This window comes from Gavialis gangeticus, unplaced genomic scaffold (genome assembly GCF_001723915.1).
Source record: "Gavialis gangeticus isolate Ggan-Ray unplaced genomic scaffold, GavGan_comp1, whole genome shotgun sequence".
Lineage (NCBI taxonomy): Eukaryota > Metazoa > Chordata > Crocodylia > Gavialidae > Gavialis > Gavialis gangeticus.
The window spans coordinates 122,799,721-122,822,064 of NW_017729024.1; the positions used below are offsets into that span (position 1 = coordinate 122,799,721).

The 22,344-nt window shown below is 39.8% G+C and overlaps 1 protein-coding gene across 2 annotated transcripts in view; it reads right to left on the minus strand.

Annotated features, from left to right (window-relative positions):
• SMARCA2 (SWI/SNF related, matrix associated, actin dependent regulator of chromatin, subfamily a, member 2) overlaps positions 1 to 22,344 on the minus strand; it is a 223,346-nt gene that overhangs the window by 149,262 nt on the left and 51,740 nt on the right. For both annotated transcript variants that reach the window (XM_019517644.1, XM_019517646.1), the window contains 4 exons: positions 7,143 to 7,269; positions 5,627 to 5,800; positions 5,212 to 5,385; positions 2,015 to 2,185 (listed from right to left, as the gene is read on the minus strand). In XM_019517644.1, coding sequence (XP_019373189.1) covers positions 2,015 to 2,185; positions 5,212 to 5,385; positions 5,627 to 5,800; positions 7,143 to 7,269 — 646 coding nt within the window. The remainder of the gene's footprint in view (positions 1 to 2,014; positions 2,186 to 5,211; positions 5,386 to 5,626; positions 5,801 to 7,142; positions 7,270 to 22,344) is intronic.

Here is a 22,344-nt window from a genome sequence, read left to right on the forward strand (position 1 = left end):
TATTTAACAAGTATTTCTCTTACAACATTAAACTACAGGAGGAGGAATGCCCTAGTGGTAAATGTATTGACCTAGAGTCTGGGAGACTTGGGTTCAGTTCACTGTGCCACTGCTAATGTCCTGGGTAACCTCAAGCTATTTAGTTTCTCTCTCTGAAAGAAGTATGCTAGTCACATGTTCCAGCAAATTACTTGTCATCTGCAAACCTAACACCATCAACACTGGCATGGTGCAGAATGAATAGCATTACACTTTCTCTACACAAATGGCATTGGTTTAACTCCCAACCATATGCACTCTGACAGACAAAGAGTATTTCATAAGATCCATATGGATTTTCAAAAAGCTTAAACTAAACGGTAAGAATGCAGGCAGTGAGCTGTATTTTCAGTTGCCTATAAATACAAAGTGGACTTGAGCAAAGCAATCTCTCCCTGGTTATGCCCACAGGTCCTAAAAACTGAGTATGTACTGAGCTGAGTTTAGAATCTGGATATCAAGATAGATGTTCAGAGGATTAACAGACTCACTGCAGGTATCCAGAAGACTTCACATTTTATGCCACCAAAAGCAAACACCGTGTAATCGCCTTGGTGCTCCATGGAAATGTTTTTGGAACATCTCTGAAGCACAACGGCCACAGCTAATAGCAGATTAGTCAATATAATAATCAAATGTTCTAATCCAGCATGACAGATATTTTGTTACAATTTTATAAACCAACCTTCCAGGGGGTCAAAAAATCCACGGAAGAAAAAAAACAAACCCAAAAACGGAACAGCGTACACTCGGGCAGCTTGAGCTGCTGAAAAATGGAGCCGGACTGCCAGGAGCTATGCTGCAGCTGCCGTCCAGGGTCCACTTGACAGGATCATGATGGCTGCAGCCCTGAAAAGCCCCCAGGACCCCAGATAAGGCTGTTGGGGCCAGCACAGTGCTGGGCTCAGCCTCCCCTACCACCTCTGGGGTAACTTGCCACGTGCCAAAGTGCCCCAGGGAACCATACATCCGTGCTCTTTCAGATATGGCCACAGGCTTTATTTCTACTTCAAAGTAGGCTAACAATTCTTGCCTAGAGGATGTTTATCAGTTGATCATGTGCTTTCCCTTCCAATCTATGGAGCTATGAATGCAGAAGTTTAGCAAGCTTAATTTACTCTTTTTATAGCATAAGCCATATCATTTAGGGCTGTACAAAATTTTGCCGGCCATTTCGTTCTGACACTGTTTTGACCAATTTCAAGGTCGAAACAGCAAAATCGTAATGAAACAAAGGCCGCCGAAATAACCTCAAAACAAAACGAGGCTGGTCGAAACGTTTTGAAAGTTGAAATGTTTTGACAGTAGGTCGGGGATGGGAAGTCAGTCCAGCTGGGCTGACTTCCCATCCCCAGCGCAAGATCTGGCAGGGGGCAGGAGGCAGCCCCAGTGGAGCTGCTTCCCCTATCCCCCATGCTAGATCACGCCGGGGGCAGGAGGCAGCCCAGTGGGGCTGTTTCCTGGCGCCTTGTGCTACATCGTGCCCCAGTGCCCTGTGCTAGTTCACGGTGTGCTCTAGCGTAGGGGTCAGGGAAGCAGCCCCACTAGGCTGCGTCCGCCCCTGGCATGATGTAGCACTGGGGATGGGAAGTGAGCCCAGCTGAGCCGACTTTCCATCTGGAGCAAAACTTGAAACAGTGTCAAAACAGCCTTTCTGTTTTGACAGAACAGAACAGCTGTTTTGAGTCTAAATGACATTTGAGACGAAACACTGTTCCCTTGAACCACCAAAACTCAAGGCAAAACGAAATGGTGCCATTTTGCACAGCCCTAATATCATTTCTTATGGCAGATCTTGTGTGGTGGGGGGAGGTAGGTAATTAAAAACTCATTTATTGTTAGTCGTTCTGTAGTGTATAAGATTTCAGGCACCCCGATCTGTGTAAGGTTACTGCAAAGAGTTTTATCTGCCAAGAGTTATACTGAAGGGCAGGGCAAAAAAAAGATGTTAGTTGTAGCTCAGTTTTACACTTGCCTTCTTTCTTCTCCTCCTCTTCTTCTTCTCTTTGGCTGCTTGTGCCTGCTTGTGCTCCCACACCAGACTAGTTAGGTTAGCCACATATTCGTCAGTCTGCTGCAGCAAGTATGCCAGACGTCGGTCTTTCTTCTGGTCAATCAGTTTACGGTAGCCTTCTTCATCCTCAGCCTAGCAATGCAAGGAAGAGAATGTTCATGACAGACATTCAACAGAGAAAACAAGGCACCAATAGCATTAGAATTGTAGACACATAGGCCAAATATTTTCTATTTCCATTTTTTAGGTACTTAATTGAAGAACGTTCTATAACAGAGATAGGCAGGGAGAAAGAAAATGTATGCAATATAATATACCAGATAGACTGAGGTCTTGGAAAATTTAGGGACTTTTTAGGGATTTTTTTCAAAGATGTAAAGTGCAGCTATGTGCCCAACTCTCACAGCAAGTTAAAGGGGGCTGGATGCCTCATTTTCCCCATGTAAATAATGTAGTTATAAGGGATTTAGAGAAGAATATCTAGTGGACCCACTCTTCAACCTCAGCATACTGTGGATTTTTTTCCCCATGGTCCTCTGCAACATCTGGCACTGACCACTGTCAGAGACAGGGGACTGGAATAAGTGGACCCTAGGTCTGATTCAGTCTGGCAACTCCTGTGTCCTCAGGGGTATTTCAGAAAGTGTATTTTTCAGAGGTAGCATGATACAGCATGGAAATATTCCTTCTGTGTTCCAAAATATTGTACTACAAAGATAGAATCATTATGCAAACGTTAGACTGGCCAGATACTTCACAACATTGTGCAGTACCTTCAAATTATTTCCATTTGGTTTTGTCAAAGAGTTTTAAACAGTATATTTGAACATATAAACAAACCACAACATTTTTGGAGAAACAAAACATACCGAAGTTTTGGCAGCAGACAAAAACTCAAAAGTAAACTATCCCAGTCCAGTGGCCAAGTTAGGACACTAGCAGTGGAAGAGTCAAAAAATTATTTTACAGCCTTTAAATGTAAACCACCTAAGGTACATCCTTCACATATATGATCTTTATCTTGACAGTGTCCTCTTAAGGAATGCCATACTCTCTGCTCCATGGACTCACACATGCACTGTATACCAACATTAACCAATACTGCAGCATACAGCCACCATGCCTGTGTTTAATTAAGTCTGGCTAACCTGTTTAAAGTGTTCTGGTAAATAGGTAAGCTAACCTGCTTTTAGCCATGACCGTTTTTCCTACAGTAGATATGGCCTGTCAGGGGAGAAGACACATTTCAATCAGTTTATTTTAAAAAAGGTCAGCTTCTTGGCTTATACAGTTAATTTTCAGTAAAGGTTATAACAAACATACCAATGAACTGGACTAAATTTCAAGGGAGAAAACAACATAATGTACTCAACATGCAGTGCCTTCTCCCCACAATGTAATGGTACATTTAGAGAGCAGGGGGGCAGTAATACTTGAAGTGCTGCTGACTGCAAAACCCAACTGAAGATGGCCCTCAGATGCCATATCTTTGAAAACAAAGCTGTTTCCTAGTCATTACGGTATGTGGCCTTGGGAGTAACGAGTGGATCTGTGCATGACTAAGACAGCACCCAGATGGCACAATGCACCTCACTTTTATTAGTAGTACACTATGGGGAACTATGTTCCCCTAACATATAATCCCCTGGACTGACATCAAGTCATCCATGTTGTGATTAAAAATATTTTTAAAGCAGCAAGATTACCCATTAATATGCATATTTTACTTTTGATAATTAACAGCCTGAGCAGCTAGCAACCGTCTCCAATTCTCAGTAGCATAAAGGTTTTCTTTAATGCAGGCTAGAACATAACCTTGAGGAAACCCCTGGAGTCAAAGTGTCTCATCTTTTCCTAAGCAAGTCGTTCACTTTTATTTTTTTGGACATGGACTGAGGTTTTGCCCTCCTCAGCACTCACCTTTCGATATTAAACTGCTTTTTTACCGGTGTTGTGCCTCAAAGGAAGTATATCAATCTCTACTCACTTCTGTGCCTTGGTATGCTGGCATAGATGCAAGAAGCATTGTTACTGAATTAAGTATAAACTAGTGGTTAACTATTTTACTCTGCAACTACATATACTATTTGTAGATTTCGGTGAACTTAGTTTTTAAAGAGAATTCTGAAAAGTTACAAGTTTAGTGCAAGTATTAAGATAAATGTTCTCCTGAGTGATAACCATGATCAGCTCCTCCACTTGCCCTGCCTATTTAGGTGCAAAGTACTATTTAGAATATTAGTTAACAGTTGTTAGTAACTATGTTCCAAAACGTACTATTTTCCACAGTACTCAGAAGGGACATGGTCATGTGGGAGGCTACTGTAAATACTGTATGAGATGGCAAGGACAGAGAGAAGAGGAAGAGCACCACAGGTAACTCTGTCCAAGGAAAGCCCTGGGAATTAAAGGCATATTAACTCTGCCAACCACTGAAAGGGTCATTAAACACCTACAGCATTTCCTGGAAATTTATAGTTAAATAAAAACAATTATATATGAAAAAAAAAAAATCAGGGCAGACCAGAGGTAAGAATGTGAGAAAGGGGACAAACTTCTATTGAAAAAGCACTTAATTTCCTTTAGCTTTTCTATACACAAGTTACATTGCAAACAACTTTTTTGGCATACAAAGCATTGTCAAATCAAGGTCCTGAGGACTGCTACAAAAAATCAGAAAATTGGTGGTGGTTTCTGGAACTAAAATGCTAAAGTTAGAAACTGCATGGTCTTTACATGGTGAATATTAAAACTGTAATGTTCTTGCACTGTTACAAAAAAAACCAAAAACTTTGACAGGAAAAATTAGGTATTTTAGTGATTTTATACAAGAGTGGCTAGGGTGTCATGCTTTGACCGGTATTAATTAGACACTAAGTAATGTAGACAAGGATGACATGATAAATATATTATTGAAACCACACGGGAAAAGTTTAGGCAAGGTCAAAACCACTATTGCCACCATAAAATATGTACAGCTAGCTTTCCAGAAGGTTTAGGCTTAAATTAGTTAAAACCTACTGGATCAGAGCAGGCACCTGAATGTGCCTATCAGATATTAAACTGAGCTTTATCTTAGCTAAACAAATTTTGGCTGCCGTATTTGAAGAGTGCAACATTCCGTCTTTCCAGCCAAGTTACAAAACGCCCCTTCTTACCATGAGTCTTCTCATTCTTTCTTTCTCAATTCTTTCAGTTTCTTTCTTCTGTTCACGCTCAGTGTTGGCATGCCAGGTTGCCACGGCTTTAGAAAGTTTCTGAATTTTCCCAGCCACTGACCGGTGATATTCCTTGAAATCTTTAGCATGCTGCAATATACTGTTCAGATATTCCTATAAAAAGAAAATAAATATATTGGCTCAGAGAAACAAAATGTTCTAACTGAAAGACCACAGGATTTAACACCAGAAATGTCAAAATTCTAGACTAGACTCTTTCCTTACAGTATGGTGTAGTAGAGAGTTCCCAAAAGTATAAAATCAAAACAACTGGCCAGGTGAAGTGAGGTCTAACATTCAAATAGTATTTCTCAGGTCTCAAATGTTAATGTTGAAAGAGCAGTGATTAAAATACCTGGTGCTTCTGTCTGCGCTTTCTCTCTTGCTCTATTTTCTGCTGTTTCTCAAGCTTTTCTGTCATGCGGGCTTCCCTCAGAGTCTGTCGCTTGCTGCGCTTGTAGGCTTTGGAATTTAGCGCTGTCTCCAATGTTGTATCACGACGCATGCAAGCTACCACCTCTTGTCTTAGCTACCAGTGAGAAAAGAAAACTTAAAAACAACAGCATTTTACATACATTGAAGAACATGAATGCAGTATAACAAAATAGAAAGTTAACTGTTCATGAGACCCCTAGCCTCCCTCATCTCTTTCACTTTTCATTAATGCCTTTGAAACACAGGCCCTGTACTCTTAAGCTGCAACAAGATCAATGTCCTCTTTAACAGACAATCTGTAGCATTTTTCTCTTTTTATGCAAAGGTGTGAACTGAATTAAATTCTGCAGCTCCACAGTGAGGCTTCAAGAAATGTTCTTTTCCTATATTAGTGTTTAAAAGTGAGACATCCTATTCCTCCTTCCTTTACAGGTGATGTTGAACATGAAAGGGTCCCAACCAAGATGTAAAGCAATTCCAGCAGCACATGGAAGTACTGGGTGTTCTGTATACTTTTAGTACTGGTAATAAACTTAGTTGAGCTCATCCACACTAAGAAACAGGATAAGCATCATGAACAGGAAAGGAAGTAGAAAGTTAAAGGTAGGAAGGGTATGGCCAAAGTCATACATGCTCAGCATAAGCAGCAGGCCATTTCTGAAACCTGGCTTCTGAGGAGGCCTGACCACAGAGGCAGCAAGAAGGATTCACATCACACAGTACACTTAAACAATGCTAGTCCTATATATTTTCTCCAGGAACCGATTTTGCTTGCACTGCCAAATCCCATTTCTGCTATTCTTGGCTCAGCTGGGTAAGCCAAATAGCAAAGGCCCCAAAAGGTATGGCACTGCCAAGCCTCTTTGTGACAATCATATACCTGCATGCAGCCAAGATTTCTCTTGTATTGTAGACACACTCATTAGGCGTCAATTTTCACAGCCTACATGCCAGGACCAGCATTTTGATAAAAGGACTTTCTGCAAGGAATACAGAAAACAATGCATACCACTAAGAGCATGCCATTGGTTCTCTGAAAAACCTGAGCCACTAGGTTCAAGAGTATCATAAAAGGGGGTATGTATTATGATTTGTGCTAGAACATGACCTTGCAATCTCACAGCCTATCCTGTTGTCCTCTTTGATCTCAGTTTGGGCCCTCACCATTAACTCAATGGAAGACTATATCACAGACCTAGAGTTCATTAAGTGTACAGAGTGAGAAGAGGAAAGAGAAAGAAAAAAAATACATCTTCAGTAGTATAAGTAAATACTGAACAAGTTTAATGCTTCTGTAAAAAGGAGGTATTTTTCTCCCCATTTAAAGAGGAGTTTCCACATGAGAATAAATCGAAGCTCAGTACTTTTGTACATACCTCTTGCCAACACATCCCATACTGTAACAAACCACATTTGCCTGTGATCATAAACATTACCTGGCGCTGGAAATTCAGTAACCTAAGTGCCTTCAGCTCCACTGTAGCTTTGGTTCGCAGGTCAGGGGGCAAAGAGCCAGGCAAATTCTCCAGTTCCTGGATTCTGTGAGCAATTCGAGCCTGAAGCCTAAATAAATATAGGTGTAGGAAAGATAACCAGGAGAGATTGGTCAGTAACAATCATATCAGATTGTCATACAAGGCACTGAAATTGAAATATTCACTCCATTTTTGCTATCTATTTATTCTGAATTCACACGTGCTTCTAGGAAAGGAGGGGTCAGGACTACTTTTACATTGCAAAAAAAAACCTAAGTAACAAATAGTGATATTCCTCTCTATTCTTTTACCATGTGGCTACCAATTTAAAGGGAACAACAACTCAAGAAGTTTATTCTATTCATGCTGGCTACCACTGTTTCTTCTGTCCAGTTCGTTAAGCGAAAGAAATAAACGTATTGGGCAGGTCTACATGTGCAATTAATATGCCTGAATTTTATGCCAGAAAATCCAGGCACTTTAAACTACATTTAGGTGCACTACTACACGTGCACCTGGATTGGGAGCAAATTGAGTCCGACAGGAGCAGCTCAGTCCAGGGCTGCTCCCGCCTTGCTCTGCCCCCCTGCAGCAGCCAAGGCGAGCTCCAGGCTGCCACAGCTGCCCAGGTACCAGCCCCAGGCTGGCAGAGGCATGCGGCAGCCCCAGGCTGGCAGGGTGTACAGGGAGGAGTGAATTTAACTTTGGGTTGGCAGGGAGCACGGAGGCAGCCTCAAGCTGGCAGAGGACACTGGGGGAGTCATTCCTGGGGGGGGGGAAGAGGGTGGGTTCTTCTAAACTGAGCAGAAGTTGTGGTGCCCTGCTGCCTGGGCTGACTGGGAACAATGTGTTCCTTGGTCAGCATCTACACATGCATTCAAGTGCATTAATGTAAAGCACCATTGGCTAGTACCTGTATCTGTTGGTATTAGCAAACAGCACTTTACATTAATCTACTGCACAATAACTGCCACACACACGAAGATGGTGATGCTTTACTGCGCATTAATCTAATGTGTAGTAAAGCATACATGCAGATGCACCCATTGAGTATTATTTTATTTCTCCTTGAAGTGTGGATATATAGTCAGAACAGTTACCAGTCAAGAATGGAATATTTTTACTTCATATATCAGTTCCCTCTTGATATTTAGATGCCTATCTGCTTATTTTATTGACAAACTGTAAGTTGCCACAATTTTAACAGACCATTAACAATGTACAATTGTTAAGAGCGCAAATTGGAATCCACTTCAGTTCACCCAGCCAGCACAGAATTAGTAACTCATTTCCAGTTAAAAGAGCCTGGTGATGATGCAAAAACCAGAAAAAGCCTGGCTTTACTTTCTGATTTCAAGCAGAGTTTTTGTGCTAAGTTTAAATAAGCACTGTAAGTTTTGTGTTTTATTTGTAAACTCAGCAAATCTGATCAGGCAGTCAATTATACACAAGCATGGACCCCCAAATGCTATTTTAATAACACTGTAATACGTCAACATTCCTTTTGGCTTCTTGGTCTACCATGTTATATTTATCATATTTACCATTTTTCTAAATATGTTGCCCAGCTTCAGTACAACTTAAACTGTGCCACTGTTATACAGAAAGATCAAAATGGATTAGAAACGTAACCAATAAGGGTTTATAAATGCAGTCTAAGTGGTTCATAAGCTGCTTTTTAGTTCAATTGAATCAACAGTGGCAGTACATAGAATTTTCTCTCCTTTTCCACAAAGGCATGGGGATTAGCATGTATTTACAGTCAACCCCCGCTTAATGCTGTTTCGCTTAGCGCTATTTCGGTACAATGCTCCTTTTAAATTGATACCTGATTTCACTTAGCACTCAACAAGTTTTGCTGTAATGCTTGCAGTCACTATCTTGGGATATTACACTTGCAGTCGCCATCGTGGGTCGTCAAATACTTTTGGTTTCGCTTAACACTCATTTTGTTTAACGCTCATTTTTTCAGGAACCAATTAAGAGTGCTAAGCAGGGGGTGCCTGTAATCTGTCCATATAGTAAAGGACACAAAAACATAGCAACTTACAGGAAGTTTGACTGCAAAAATTAAAAGGCTAAACCTACTTCCTCTGACAGAAAAAGCTCCACAAACTTCTGCTGTCACTCACCTGCTCTCCATCCTAGTACAACAGAGGTAAGATATCTGTTAATGGCATTAGGACAGTCAGCAACCCTGAGACACAACTTATTAACACACTAAAACTTTAAAGATATTCTCTATGTCATACCAACTGAATTAATAAATTCACACTCTGAATAAGCAATTGGAACCTAAATTTTGTTTTTTCAAAATACACAAAACCACCCACATTAACTAAGCCCCAGAACAGTAGGCCTAGAAAAACTCAGAACATACTGTGTTAAAGAAAAGAAAACCCATTTTATAAACTATTATTCAAGTTTGCTATCCTATGCCAGGGCTGCTTACAGACAGTTCACTTAAAGAAACTGTGGTTTCCTCCTAATTCAATGGTTTACCTCATTTTTATTTAAGATGCTTGCACTATTATTTTTTCTAATCTTGCAAATAGTTCTACTTCTTAAAGGGCCTCCTAACCCATTTTTTCTATCATCTACAAAATGGCAAACATAGATGTGACACCTTACAAGGTTCCTTATTAAACTGCATGTGTAAACAGAGAACCTAATAATAAAGCCCTCAAACACTGCCATTTTAAAATACTATTACTCAGTACTAGCAGTTTGGGTGACTTTTTACAGGGAGGTAGCCTTATGTTTACCTGCCTGCCTAATTTAACTCGAAAATGCAAAAAAACCTTCTGATTAGTTTACCCACAGGTAAATTTTAGTGCCTCGGTTAACTCCATTTAGACAAGGATTTCTGTACCTAGATTCCACTGAAATTCATTGAGAGCTGGACTGCCATTCACATGTGTTCCATTAAAACATCCTGGTAAGACCTAAGTAGTGCTGTTGTCTCAGTGCAAGCTTCCAATTAAATTATGCTATCCTGCCAAATACCATTTTGCTAATGTATACCATTTGCTCCCCCATTTATAGAGGAGAAAGGTATATAAGGTATACACGTATATAAAATGTAACTCCCCAAAAGGATAACATTATGGGGAATTTTTTAAATATAAACTTGACTGAATTCTGGTAAACTTTTATTACAATAAGTTCACTTAGTTTTACTATATTGGCTCAGCATATATGACACGCTTTAGTTTAGATCTCCTTTTTTCAGGAATAATACATCGTATTCACAGGACAATAGCGACAGGACTAAAGCAGGGGTGCTCAACCTCCGGCACCTTTCAGACAGCAAGAATGGGCCCCGCCTCACCACTGAGTACCAGTGTGCACTGTCCACCCTGCCCGAAGGGGAAAAAAGTTAGGCACCACTGCAGTCCGCTTGAGAATTTGCAAGAATTATGTTCCCATATTCTTGTAAGATAAAACAAAAAATAGGTCTTCTCTATATCTATTATCAAGCTGCTCCAGAATCAAATATTATTATGAAATTCCCCACCCCTTGAGCCAGGGGTCCTGTGGTAAAAATAGTATGTGATTGTGCACTTAAACTGCATGATAATGCACATCCACAAGGGAGTTAAAATAAGGTTCACAGGCAATCATAATCTGGCATTTTCTAATTTTTGAGTGCTTGATTTTGCATATAATACTTACGCTTTTACACTTGTGGATTTTGCATGTGTAAGTCCCAAGATTTTTTAATAAACTAACTCAAATAACCTCAGGAACTGCATCACAAGGCATCATATTGACATGCATGTTACTTCTAAGCAGGGTTGAAATGTTCCGGTCCCCCCTACCTCCACCCCAGATCTCTGCTGCTGGAGCTAACTGTGTAAATAATAGCCATAGCAGGTTGTCATTCTTCACATAGATCAGCACTGCAGGGGAACAGAAAAATTTGTCAGTGGGTTTAACAGATATCTGCTAAAAGCAGAGGAATGGTGAGACTCAGAAATCCTGGAATCAACTCCAGGCTCTGAAGGAAAGTATGCCCCAGTGTGCCTTTTCCTTGCCTAGTCTGATGTTTTATCTGCCCACATGTTCCAATCCACCCTAGTTAGCTTCCTATCCCAGTCCCTTTACCCAACCAGTCCCAGTTCTGATATAGAACTTCTAGGCTACTGAGTCCTGTTCCAGGCATTTGTAGGCAAATGTTCACCCAAAAGGGTTCACAAAAAACTCTGTTCTGGCTCTTCTTGCACACCATAGCTACAAAGCATTCAATAAAAGAAAATAACCTTCACTGTGCCACAGGAAAGATGAGATGCCACCAATGCAGAATTTGTTGAGTAAAATGTGCTCAGATGATCCTGGAAGTGGACCATGGCCAAAGCTACAGAGAAAGACAAAAAGAACCCTACAATAGTCCCTGCCAACCTGACCTGAGGAAAAATTCCACTTATCTTTCTTTGTAGAGTCTCTGTTCAGTCTTAATATCCTATTTAAGGTTACCTGTTCATCTGAATATGTTTGTTGCCCTTCCCTACTAATTTCATCCTCTTGCTTAGAATGCAAGATAGTTCTTGCACTTTTGATTTAAAATAATCCTACACTTCTGTATTTCTAAATCCTTAAATTTTGGGGTCCAGTTAACCCTCCTTAAGTTTACCAAACTTTGCACTTCTAAAGTCCCAAACCATAATTTTAGGAGTTTAGGCTTAGAATTATTTTAATTTAGCTTTTTATTTACACTAGACTGAATCATTTTATCCAAGATTATAGTATACAGCCAGCTCATTTTTACCCTGCTACTTACCAAAATCAAACCTAAAATAGTACTGCTTCTTGCTGACTTGGTGATCATTTGAATAAGAGATCTAGCAGTAATCTTATTCAAGATTATCTGAACCCTGCCACTATTGGAAGCCTTTGTTACCCAATCTATATCTGGAATTTAAAATCTCCCATAATCACACAGTAGGTATATACATGAGATACTAGCTATGCAGTAGCCAAATAACACTGCAATAGCAAAAACTCTGCTACTACATTACTGTGCAGTAGTATTAAGCTACTGCCCAGTTAACAACTCTAAAAACCAGTGTGCTGGCTCTACTGCACAGTAGTGCCAGTTACTACACATTGATTTAGTACTTGGTTATGCAAGTACTAAACTTAATGCACGATAACTATGGTGCATTAATGAATGTGTAGACACACCCAATGTCTACTATTACGAGTTCTTCTCCCATGGGTTTATCATAGAATCACAGAAAATGAGGGTTGGAAGGGACTTTAGGAGGTCATCTAGTCCAACCCCCTTCTCAAATTAGGACCAGCCCCAACTAGATCATCCCAGCCAAGGATTTTCTAGCTGGGTTTTGAAAACCTCCAAGGATTGAGCTTCCACCACCTCTGTGGGTAGCTTTTTCCAGTGTTTTACTACCCTCCTGGTGAGAAAATTCTTCCTAGTATCTAACCTAAACTTCCCTGGCTACAACTTGAGGCCATTGCTCCTTGTTCTGTCTTCTGCCACCACTGAAAACAGTCTGGCTCATATTCAGCTTACTGTGCACTGTAACCTCCGGGTCCTTTTCTGCAGAGCAGCTGCACAGCCAGTCAGCCCCCAGACTGTACCAGTGCATAGGATTGTTCCGTCCTAAGTGCAGGACTTTGCACTTGTTCTTGTTGAACCTCATGAGATTCCTTTTTTTGTCCAATCCTCCAATTTGTCTAGGTCACTCTGACATATCCAACTCTGAGTCTGGGGTCTACAGGGACCTCATTAATGTTCCTCACAGAGTGACCTTTGCCAAAGCAGATTCTGTTTTGTCTACATACCATTGGTTTATTTCTTTATTTTTTAACCAGTATGTTGACATACAATGTTACCTCAACTTCTGTACCCTTATTTCTACCTTTCCTAAGTATGTTATAGCCTTCAGTATCATTGTTCCAGTTGAGACCACCATTCCATCATGTTTCTGTCCCAGTTTACATCCTACACTAAGAAGTTCTATTGCTTTCATGTTACTGTACAAGCGGCTCATACTGGTATACAGGCAGTCCTCGGATTTACGACACAACTGGTTCCTGAAAAACGCATCTTAAGTTGAAACACTGTAACTCAGAACCAATTTTCTTATAAGAAATAATGTTATAAATGGGGGATTAGTTCCTGAACCAAGGCTCGGTACCCTATTTTCACCAAAAATACCCCAGAATTTTGTACTCGATCAGTTATAGATGAGTAATATAGCTACATTAATGTATTTATATTGTAAATAGCAATCATATTGATTTGGAAAGACTTCTTTGAGGTGACTTTGCTGGACTTTTTGAAAGGCTCTTGACTGGACTTTTTGAAGGGTTCTTGGCTGGAATCTTCTCAGGAGTCTTGTCTGCTTTCTTAAAGAAAGTGTCCAAGGAAGTTTGGGCAGATGTTCTCCAGGGAAATGAGTGACGCAGCGAACTTGTGCACTGGTATGGCGTGGCGTCGCATTGGATCAAGCATTGTAAAGTTGAAATTGACATCAGAAAGTTGAAACAGGGTGTCAATTTAGAAATGTTGTAAGTGCAAAACGTTGTAACTCAAAATGTTGTAAGTCAAGGACTTCCTGTACAAGCACATTGTTTGTTTCTATCCAAGTTCCCAAGTGGAATACGAACAATTTACTACCTAAAATATTTTCAGTTCCATTCCTGCATCTCAGTTTCTCATCAGTTCTTCCTTCTCTCCTCACTTGTTCCCAGACCCAATCTCCCTTTTATTCCGATTGTGTTTCCCTCATCCCCTGGGGTATGCCAGCTTCTCAGACCCTATTGCACTTAATAGCATAGAACAATAAAGACCTTCTTGGCCAGTCTCATTTTTTACAGACAACTGCCATGCACTCCTTTTCATAAACCAATCAAATTCCACCTTAAAGTGTAGTTACAAGGTGTTTTTTTTTAACCTCACTACTCCCATTGGATGGCCATTCCAGAAACTCCATGCACTAATTTTCAAACTAAATTTCCACATAGACAGTTTATGCCAATTTGTTCTTAAACTAACACTGTCCTTTAGCTTAAATAGTTATTCTCCCTCCCTGATATTTCCCACCAACCCTCGTTTTATTTCTTGAGAACAGACAAATGAAGGTTTACTGGGGATATGATTATGTTGAACAAACTAAGCCTTTTTAGGGTATGTCTAAACAGGAAAAAGCTAAAGCTGCTCACAGACTGGAAACAATACAGATGCATTAGCATGATACTGTACCAGATTAATAAGCCCTTCTGAGATGGGTCACATAGCTATTACAGATACATTGCTCATGGTTCTAGAGCTAGTGCAGAGAAAACAAATGAGGTATCTCTGCACAATAGTGCCTTGCACCACAAACACACAGCTCGTCTCCAAAGATAGGGCATCAGTTTTTGATGATCTTAGTAAGCTCATCTCTTCACCTGTTCCAATTTGATCTTTCTTGAGCACGACTGACCAGCATTCCAAATGAGGTTTTGCTAGTGCCTTACACAATGGCATTTCATTGCAGATTTCCTTAGTTCTTTGGGAAACACTATTCCTAATACAACTCTAATACAAGCGTTTGTTTGACCAGTTTTCATGGGGACAGCAAAATGCGAAAGCTTGACACAAAGGCCACTTCCAACACAAAATGTGTCGTCGTTGTTCCAAAGCATGGGAAATGAGAGCTTTTCAGAAAAATAATATATTTTTGACGCAGGCAGAGTACCATATTTCCTCCAAGCTTTGTTCTCAGAAATGTATGAAATTAAAAAAATAAATAAATAAAATAATAATAATAATAATAATAATAATAATAATAAATAAATCAATTTGCAGTAGATACCCAGGCATAGAAAAATTTCAGCCCAAATGCCCTATAATGCAGCATGTTTAAACCCTTGCCTATATTTCACAAGCGGTCTGATATCAAAAGAAAAACCAGTAGCTTTAATCCTACTGCTACTAAAAATGACAATGCAAATTTTACCAGGGATTGCAACAGAAACAGGACTGGACACACTGGCAGGTCACTTTACTAGAGACCTTAGCTTTAGAGTTAGCCCAAGAGTCTAAAAACTAATGCAAAATAAAAACAAAACATTTATTTTTTTAATAAAGGGGAAAAAAGCATTCTGGCTGATGGATATGCAATCCCAAGTCTGGAATATCTTATAAACACAGATACCATAAAGCGAACCTCTGCTATTTCTTTCAGCAAGCAGTAGTTGTTTATGCAATAAATCTTTACCAGTACAATAAATATTCATATAGTTATGTTAAACAAAAAGGGAAACATTGAAAAAAAACAATCCAATAATGTAGTACAAGTACACTGGTGATGTTATGCCAACTGGCTGCTTAAAATTAATAGATTAATAAACCATTAATGGTAGAGTTCTGCACCATCAGGCAGTAAAGCTGTCATTCATGTAAATACCCAGTTTAGATTTTTTTTAAGTCCTTTAAGAGTTGGAACCTTTAAGTCTGTTGGCTATAGCTTGTATTAATTTAGAGTAGCAGACAATCACCATATTTTAACATTATGCAGACAAGTACTGAGGTATTTTCAGAGCCAGTGAACACTGGCCCAGCACTAAATTTACTTTTCTAATTTTGCCACAGTACATTACCACTAGTCAGTGTTCACTGGCTACAGAACCTGCACTTTCATTTCTGTTGTATAACAAACAGAAGTGAATACTTTGTCCTATATGACAGAAGGACAGAGGCATCTAAAAGTTCTAAAAACTAGGAATTTGTGGAACAATGGCAACTACAGGCTGCAGTAAGAGCACTGATAAAAGGTTTCCTAAGAATGTTTTATCCAAATATACTGGCTTCTCATTAAAGTGGTTTAGAACAATAGAAATGCTGACTGGTGGCAAGTAAAATTAAGTATCACTGGTAACAGAACTTTGTTCAAGGAATGACTGCAAACATACTCCTTAGTTATCAGTTTGTGCAGGGGTTCCCAACATTTCTATGCCATGGCCCAGCAATCTGCGGACCAGAAGTGGCAATGGCCCGGCAAACTGCAGACCACCGCATGGACCCCTGCATCAGGAATTTCTGGATGGAACATAGGTAAAGATATGTCCACTCGCTGGGCGGGGGGGGCAGGCCAAACATCAACCGTGACTGCTGCAGGCCCTGCAGGAGGAGTCACAGCCTCTCCGCTTGGCTCTGCGGGGCCACGGTTTGCCAGTCCATGGTCACTCGCGGTATGGTAGGCAACTGTCCTGCAGACCCGCAGCCGACCCTTTGTGGCCATGGCCCAGGAGTTGGGAACCCCTGAGTTAGCTGAATGATGGTAAAAAAAGGCAGGTGCTATGAAAGGAAACTGGGGACCACATAGCATAGTGTTTCTCAACTTTTTAAGTAGCAAGTACCTCCTAACTTCTGAAAATTTTAATAAGTACCCCAACACTCAATTTTCAAGGAGATTTTATATTTATATTTTTTATAATTTTCCAAACTAATGTGTGCCATACTTTGGAAGAAGGGCTGTGTATATAAGGCCGTGATATCACAGATGTCTGATCTGGTGCGGGTAGAGCTGCCACCTTTTACACCAGGGGTGCACAACTCAAGTATGTACCTAGGCTAGAGGTGATGTAGGCCAAAGCTAGGAGGGCTGAACCCAGTGCCATGGAAAGCACAGCACACCAAATTATTACTGGGGAATTTAAAGTGCCACGTAATGTGTGGTGCACCAAATTTTTTGCCCTATGTTTGAGAGGAAAAGAGGGTGAGAGAGAGAGAAAGAGGAAAAGAGAGTGAGAGGGTGAGAGCGAGAGAGAGTACTGGGGTACCCGCGTACCCCTTGCCTGTGCCTCGCGTACCCACAGGGGTACATGTACCACAGGTTGAGAAACTATGATATAACACATGGACATATTTGGGTCAACATGTCAGATAAGGCTGGAGTATATTAGAATAACACAAGCACAGAAAATGTTTGTGTTCAGAGATGGATTTAAAATTGATTTTTCTTTTTTGCTTAATATAACTATTAAGTATTGCTCACCTACGGTACTTTATTTTGTCTTAACTTCAATAGCATATAGTAGGTAGCCTGATAAGGAGATTCTGAATTACAAGATTCAAAACTTCCTGAAACAACAAAAAGGATGTAATACTGCATAACTGCAGGAGACTCGTTTAGTGTCCTCAAGAGAACAGAACATTGAAGCAGAATTAGGTCAGTCAGGTTTTTCATACAGATTGAACAGTAAATCAAGAAGGTTACTGTTCTGGCAAGAAAGAGTTCCATTAAAGACAACAGATATTTGTTCAGGTCCAGAGGAGAAGTTTATGATTCCTATAGGAGAGTTATTTGTTCAGAAAATGAGACAGGTACATTCTGTTCCTTCAAGTAGCTGTATGACACTAAAAAAAATTCACATTTTGTAAAATTCTATTTGTAATTGGGCGGCTCAGGCATTGAGAAGGAATTTTAGTGCAGTTACAGATGCAAAAATACTTGGACAAGTCTAGAAACTCTCTACCTCCTGTCCTTAAAAAGATAAGATTTACTACTGCATATCCATACAAAAATAGCAGCTGATAAATATGAATTTCTTAGAATGCTATTCACAGGAGCCCAGTATTTATTCACATATTGATGTATCCAGAATTCATGAGTATGATTTCTCACAGTTTCAGTCACAGAATAGCTGGAATTCTTCTGCTGAAGGGATCAGCTGTGAAACGTTACAGCAAAATTCTCTCTTTGAAATCAATGTGACTTTCATTTGGGGAGCAGTCAAGAAGTCTTGGAGCTACTGTTTTAATTTGCAGACTCAGTGCCATTTGAATGGTTTTCTTTGCCATCAAGAGGGTCAAAGACTTGATCCTAAGCTTACTGAAGTCAATCATAAAGCTCTTACTGACTTCTTCAGTACAAGATCAGGGTCTGGATGCCTAAATTTTAGCTAAAAACTAACTGGAATTGAAACCAACAGGGACACCAGAGAATGGGTATTATAGAATATGGGTAGTTCAACCAGACCCTGGAAGCATTTCTGATTCCAGTACTAGTTGAATCCTATAGGAAATAACATTATGCCAAATCTGTCAAGTATTTTGGACCACAACACTGCCATCAGATAAGACCCATTTCCTCCATAGAGAGACCACTTTTCTAAGACCAGATTAAATAGTTATTAATAGATGCCTCCCCAGAACTTTGCAGAGAAGGGCTATAATACATTAAGTCCCAGGCACGACACAGGACTGCTATAAATTAGGGCCCTACAGAATTCATGGCAGAAGCGGGCTGCGCTGCAGGTCCTTTAACCATGCAGGTTTCTCCATGCACTCCCCACCACTGATTGGCGAAGGGACCCCACTTGTGGCTTCCTCCTCGTCAGCTAAGAGGTGAAAACTGCAGTTTTAAATATGGTGCTGTTTTTGCCTCCTGCCACTGATTGGCTGAGGGGCTCCAGCAGCCCCGCTGCTTGTTGCTGACCAGCAGGGAGGCAAAAATGGCATCGTGTTTAAAACCGCGGTTTTCACTTTCCTCCAGATCAGGAGTGAACTATAATGGGGCCCTTCCACCAATCAGTGGCAGGGGGACGTGCATAGGAACCTACAAAATTAATGGAGCGGCAGCGCAGCCCACTTCTGCCAGGAATTTGGTAGGGCTCTAGCTATAATGGAACTTGTAAGTGGTCCATCTAGTACAGAATAGGATTTTTAAAAGTGATCACTAAAAGACAGATCAAAGCAAAGAACTAGACATCCTGTAAAGATTAACCAACCTAAAGACAGGGTTTCTTCCTAACTGCCTTCAACCAGCATTTGTCCTACACAGTCAAGTATGAATTAATAACCCTGATTAAAAAGGGGTTTGTGATAGTCCTATCCAATATGACTGTGAACGTTGTCTTTATTCACATTCATACTACCTGTCATCTTTTTGAAGCCCACTAAGCTGTTGACCCTGTTGATATTTTGCAACTATGAATTCCATAGGCTGGAATCAGGTTAGTTTTGTTTGATTTTAAACAAAATGCATGTTTCCATTTGTCGGTTACATAATCTGTTACCATTTAGCTGCCTGGAATGTCCCTTCTTGTGCTATATATAAGTGTGAATAAACACGGATAAGTGATATGGAGAGTAAATCATTGTTTTGGGTAACTTGTAACAGTTTGGCAAGGTTTTCTGACACACCCTGTGAGCAGGTCTTGGAAGCTGCAATGCAGTGTTTCTCAACTTTTTTGGACTTGAGGCACCCCTCAATAACTTTTGTGAATTGAGTGGAACCTAATTTAAAAAACAAATGTATGTATTACAATGCTTATATGTCCTTGCAGTGGGGCTGAGGGATCACTCAAACAGGAACAAGCCTGAAACCACATTTATTTCCTTAGCTTGTCCACTTATCTCTTCACACCTTGAAACACCCTTCAAAGGATTTGGTGGCACCCCAGGGTGCCCTGGCACCCTGGTTGAGAATCACTAATGCAGTGAGATGCTGAGCAATTCATTCTGGCAGAGTAGCTTTAAAAAAAGGCGACGGTGGCTATTAAGAGATTCATTTATGCAGACAATCTACAAACAACCACATTTATACTGAGGTTTACAATTCTTAAAAACTGAACAGACACTATTGCACTGCTTCTCAGGCTGAAGTATATGGCCAGCTTCTAGAAAGAGTACAAGAGGAAGGAATGAGAAAACTGAAGAAAGAAAAGAGCAAATATAAATGGAGAAAAAAAGGAAGAAAAACAACTAAAGAACAACTCCACAATGTAAGCAAATTTGTTGGAGAGGTTACTTGTGTGGTTGTACTCACGTAAGATTTTTTTATTATTATCATCCATCACACAGAATCAGAGACACACAGCAGCACAAACAAACTTTAAAACGGGGGCACAACACAAAAAGTTAGAGAATAACTGCTTTATTATGCCTCCTCTCATATTAAGCAATCCACCTGTTCTTATATGAGAAAGTCTTTCTCTACTGCCGATAATTCTTTTTGCTATTCTTTAAACCTACTCATATATCTTTTTTTTATATATGTTTTTATATATATTTGTAGATATATGGAGCATCAGCAAACACATTCAAGACAAGTCAAACATTACAGAACGACATAATATTTCCATTATCTTTTTTCTTCAATTCTTTATTCATCCCAACTTTTATTTCTTTAATGTATTTGTGTAATTTAGAAAGCAGGCATTTTCACTGAGCTGTCCCCAACGACACTGAAGTTCTTCTCATACGTGATTACAGTTAATTTAGGGATCAAAAACAAGAAGGAAATATAAAAAGATGTGGTACTTGTAAGCCAAAAGAAACCAGTCTCATCATGAGAAAACCATACAGAAATCCAGATAGTTTCTTGAAATAAAATTTCTTTGAAAGTAGTTTTAATCTCTGTTGAAAAATTGGAGTGCGCACAAGAAATGAGAAATTGCAACCAAATGGCTTACAGAAAGTTAAAAAGGAAAGGACTGGCAGTTTTATTTCAGACTTTGCTTCAAATATTTTTCCCCCTGCATAGTAATATCTTTTAAAGAATTTTATGACAGCCAGTGTTCACCTCAAGTAAACGCATCAATCGAATACTTAGATTTTTTTTCACACTTTGCTCATCTTTAAATCCTTCAAGTGAATGAAAAAGATGCTGTACTATTCTTATCTTCAGGAAAAAATGCTAATGGCTATTAAGTTACTCAATCATGAGAGAGGGCCAAGAGGAAAAGAGCTTCCCAGATGTCTTTCACAAGTATTGAGGGATATAATCTCACCCTGGTTAAAGGATACATTTAATTAATCTCTGTAGTTCAGCAATTTATCTTCATGAAGAAAGCAGTTAATGCATTACAACTGAAGATAGCAATCTCTTTTTTCAAAAGAGGTGATACACACCTCTCCCTGCCTAACTGGGGCAGAAGTTGTGCTGGAACACTGCAGACTGCATGGAATAGATTGCCATGCAGTAGGCAAGGAAACTTTATAAAAGGGATACTATTCAGATAACAAAAAGATCCATTTGACACAGTCTGCAGTGCTCATTATTTAAGGATGCTGGCAAGTGCATTTTTTATTAGTGCTGAGAGGGTAGAAAAAAGCTTTTCTACATAGTGGAAAAACCTTAAATTACACTGCACATTATTAGTTTTAGGAGACTTATTCATTAAGATTAACGCAACACTTTATTTCCAAGAAAGTGTTAAAGAGTTTTATAAAAGTATGGCATGGATTTATCACTTCGGCCAGATTTCAAGCAACAGAGCAAGTTTCACTGTTCTCTGTATATTAATAATTTAAGCTATTTTATGCAGAGAGGGATTTTTTGAATATTCAACTTTCTTTTCATCTACCTTTGATCACATTGGGATTAATAACAATTAGCGGCATAATCTCATCTGAGAGCAACATATGCTGCAATCGCTGCTAGGCACATCCAATTGAATATTATGGCAAAATTAACTCTCATTTTTCTTTCTCTTTGTTTAAACCAAAGTCTTTTTTAGATCAGAATGCAGGTTTTGTTAGGGGATGAGGGGGAAGAAGGGGGAAGATGAGCATGGGGGGAATGTCTATTAAGAATAGAAGGCTTCCCATCAGCAAGTCATCAGACTCAAGGCTTCTTCAAACCCAGCAATGTGTTAATGGATCCATTACTGCTCCTCCATCTGTAGTGGTCCATTTAACACATGGTTAATGGATGAGAACAATGTACTGTACCTTTAAGTGCTTACTTTGATAAGCTGTCAAATCAACTGTATAACATCCTACTGTCAAGGAAGTCCAAGGCAGAGTGTTGCAGTCACTGAACATAGCAGATGCATTACTTCAGTGTAAGAGCAGATGTGGAAAGGTTTCATTCTGATAATATCCTTCAGAAGATTGTATTAAGAAAACTTCTTAGTTGCACAGTCAAGCACTCAAAAAATCAAAGGTGTGCAGAAACTGATATCCTCTTCCCTGTACCTCTAGAGGTCCCCAAAAGCACTCTATTAACTCCTTACAAGCTACAAATTTGCAGCTTGCACAGCCCACAAACATCTTCAGGTCATTTTTTCTCTACACGGTTAATGTGCTGCATTGTGTTTCTTAGTGTCGTACTTCATAACCTTAGCAAGGAGAGTCTAGGCTCAAGGCGACTGCACATACACAGCATGCAGTTTTCCAAGGCTCATAACTTGGTCAGATCAAAAA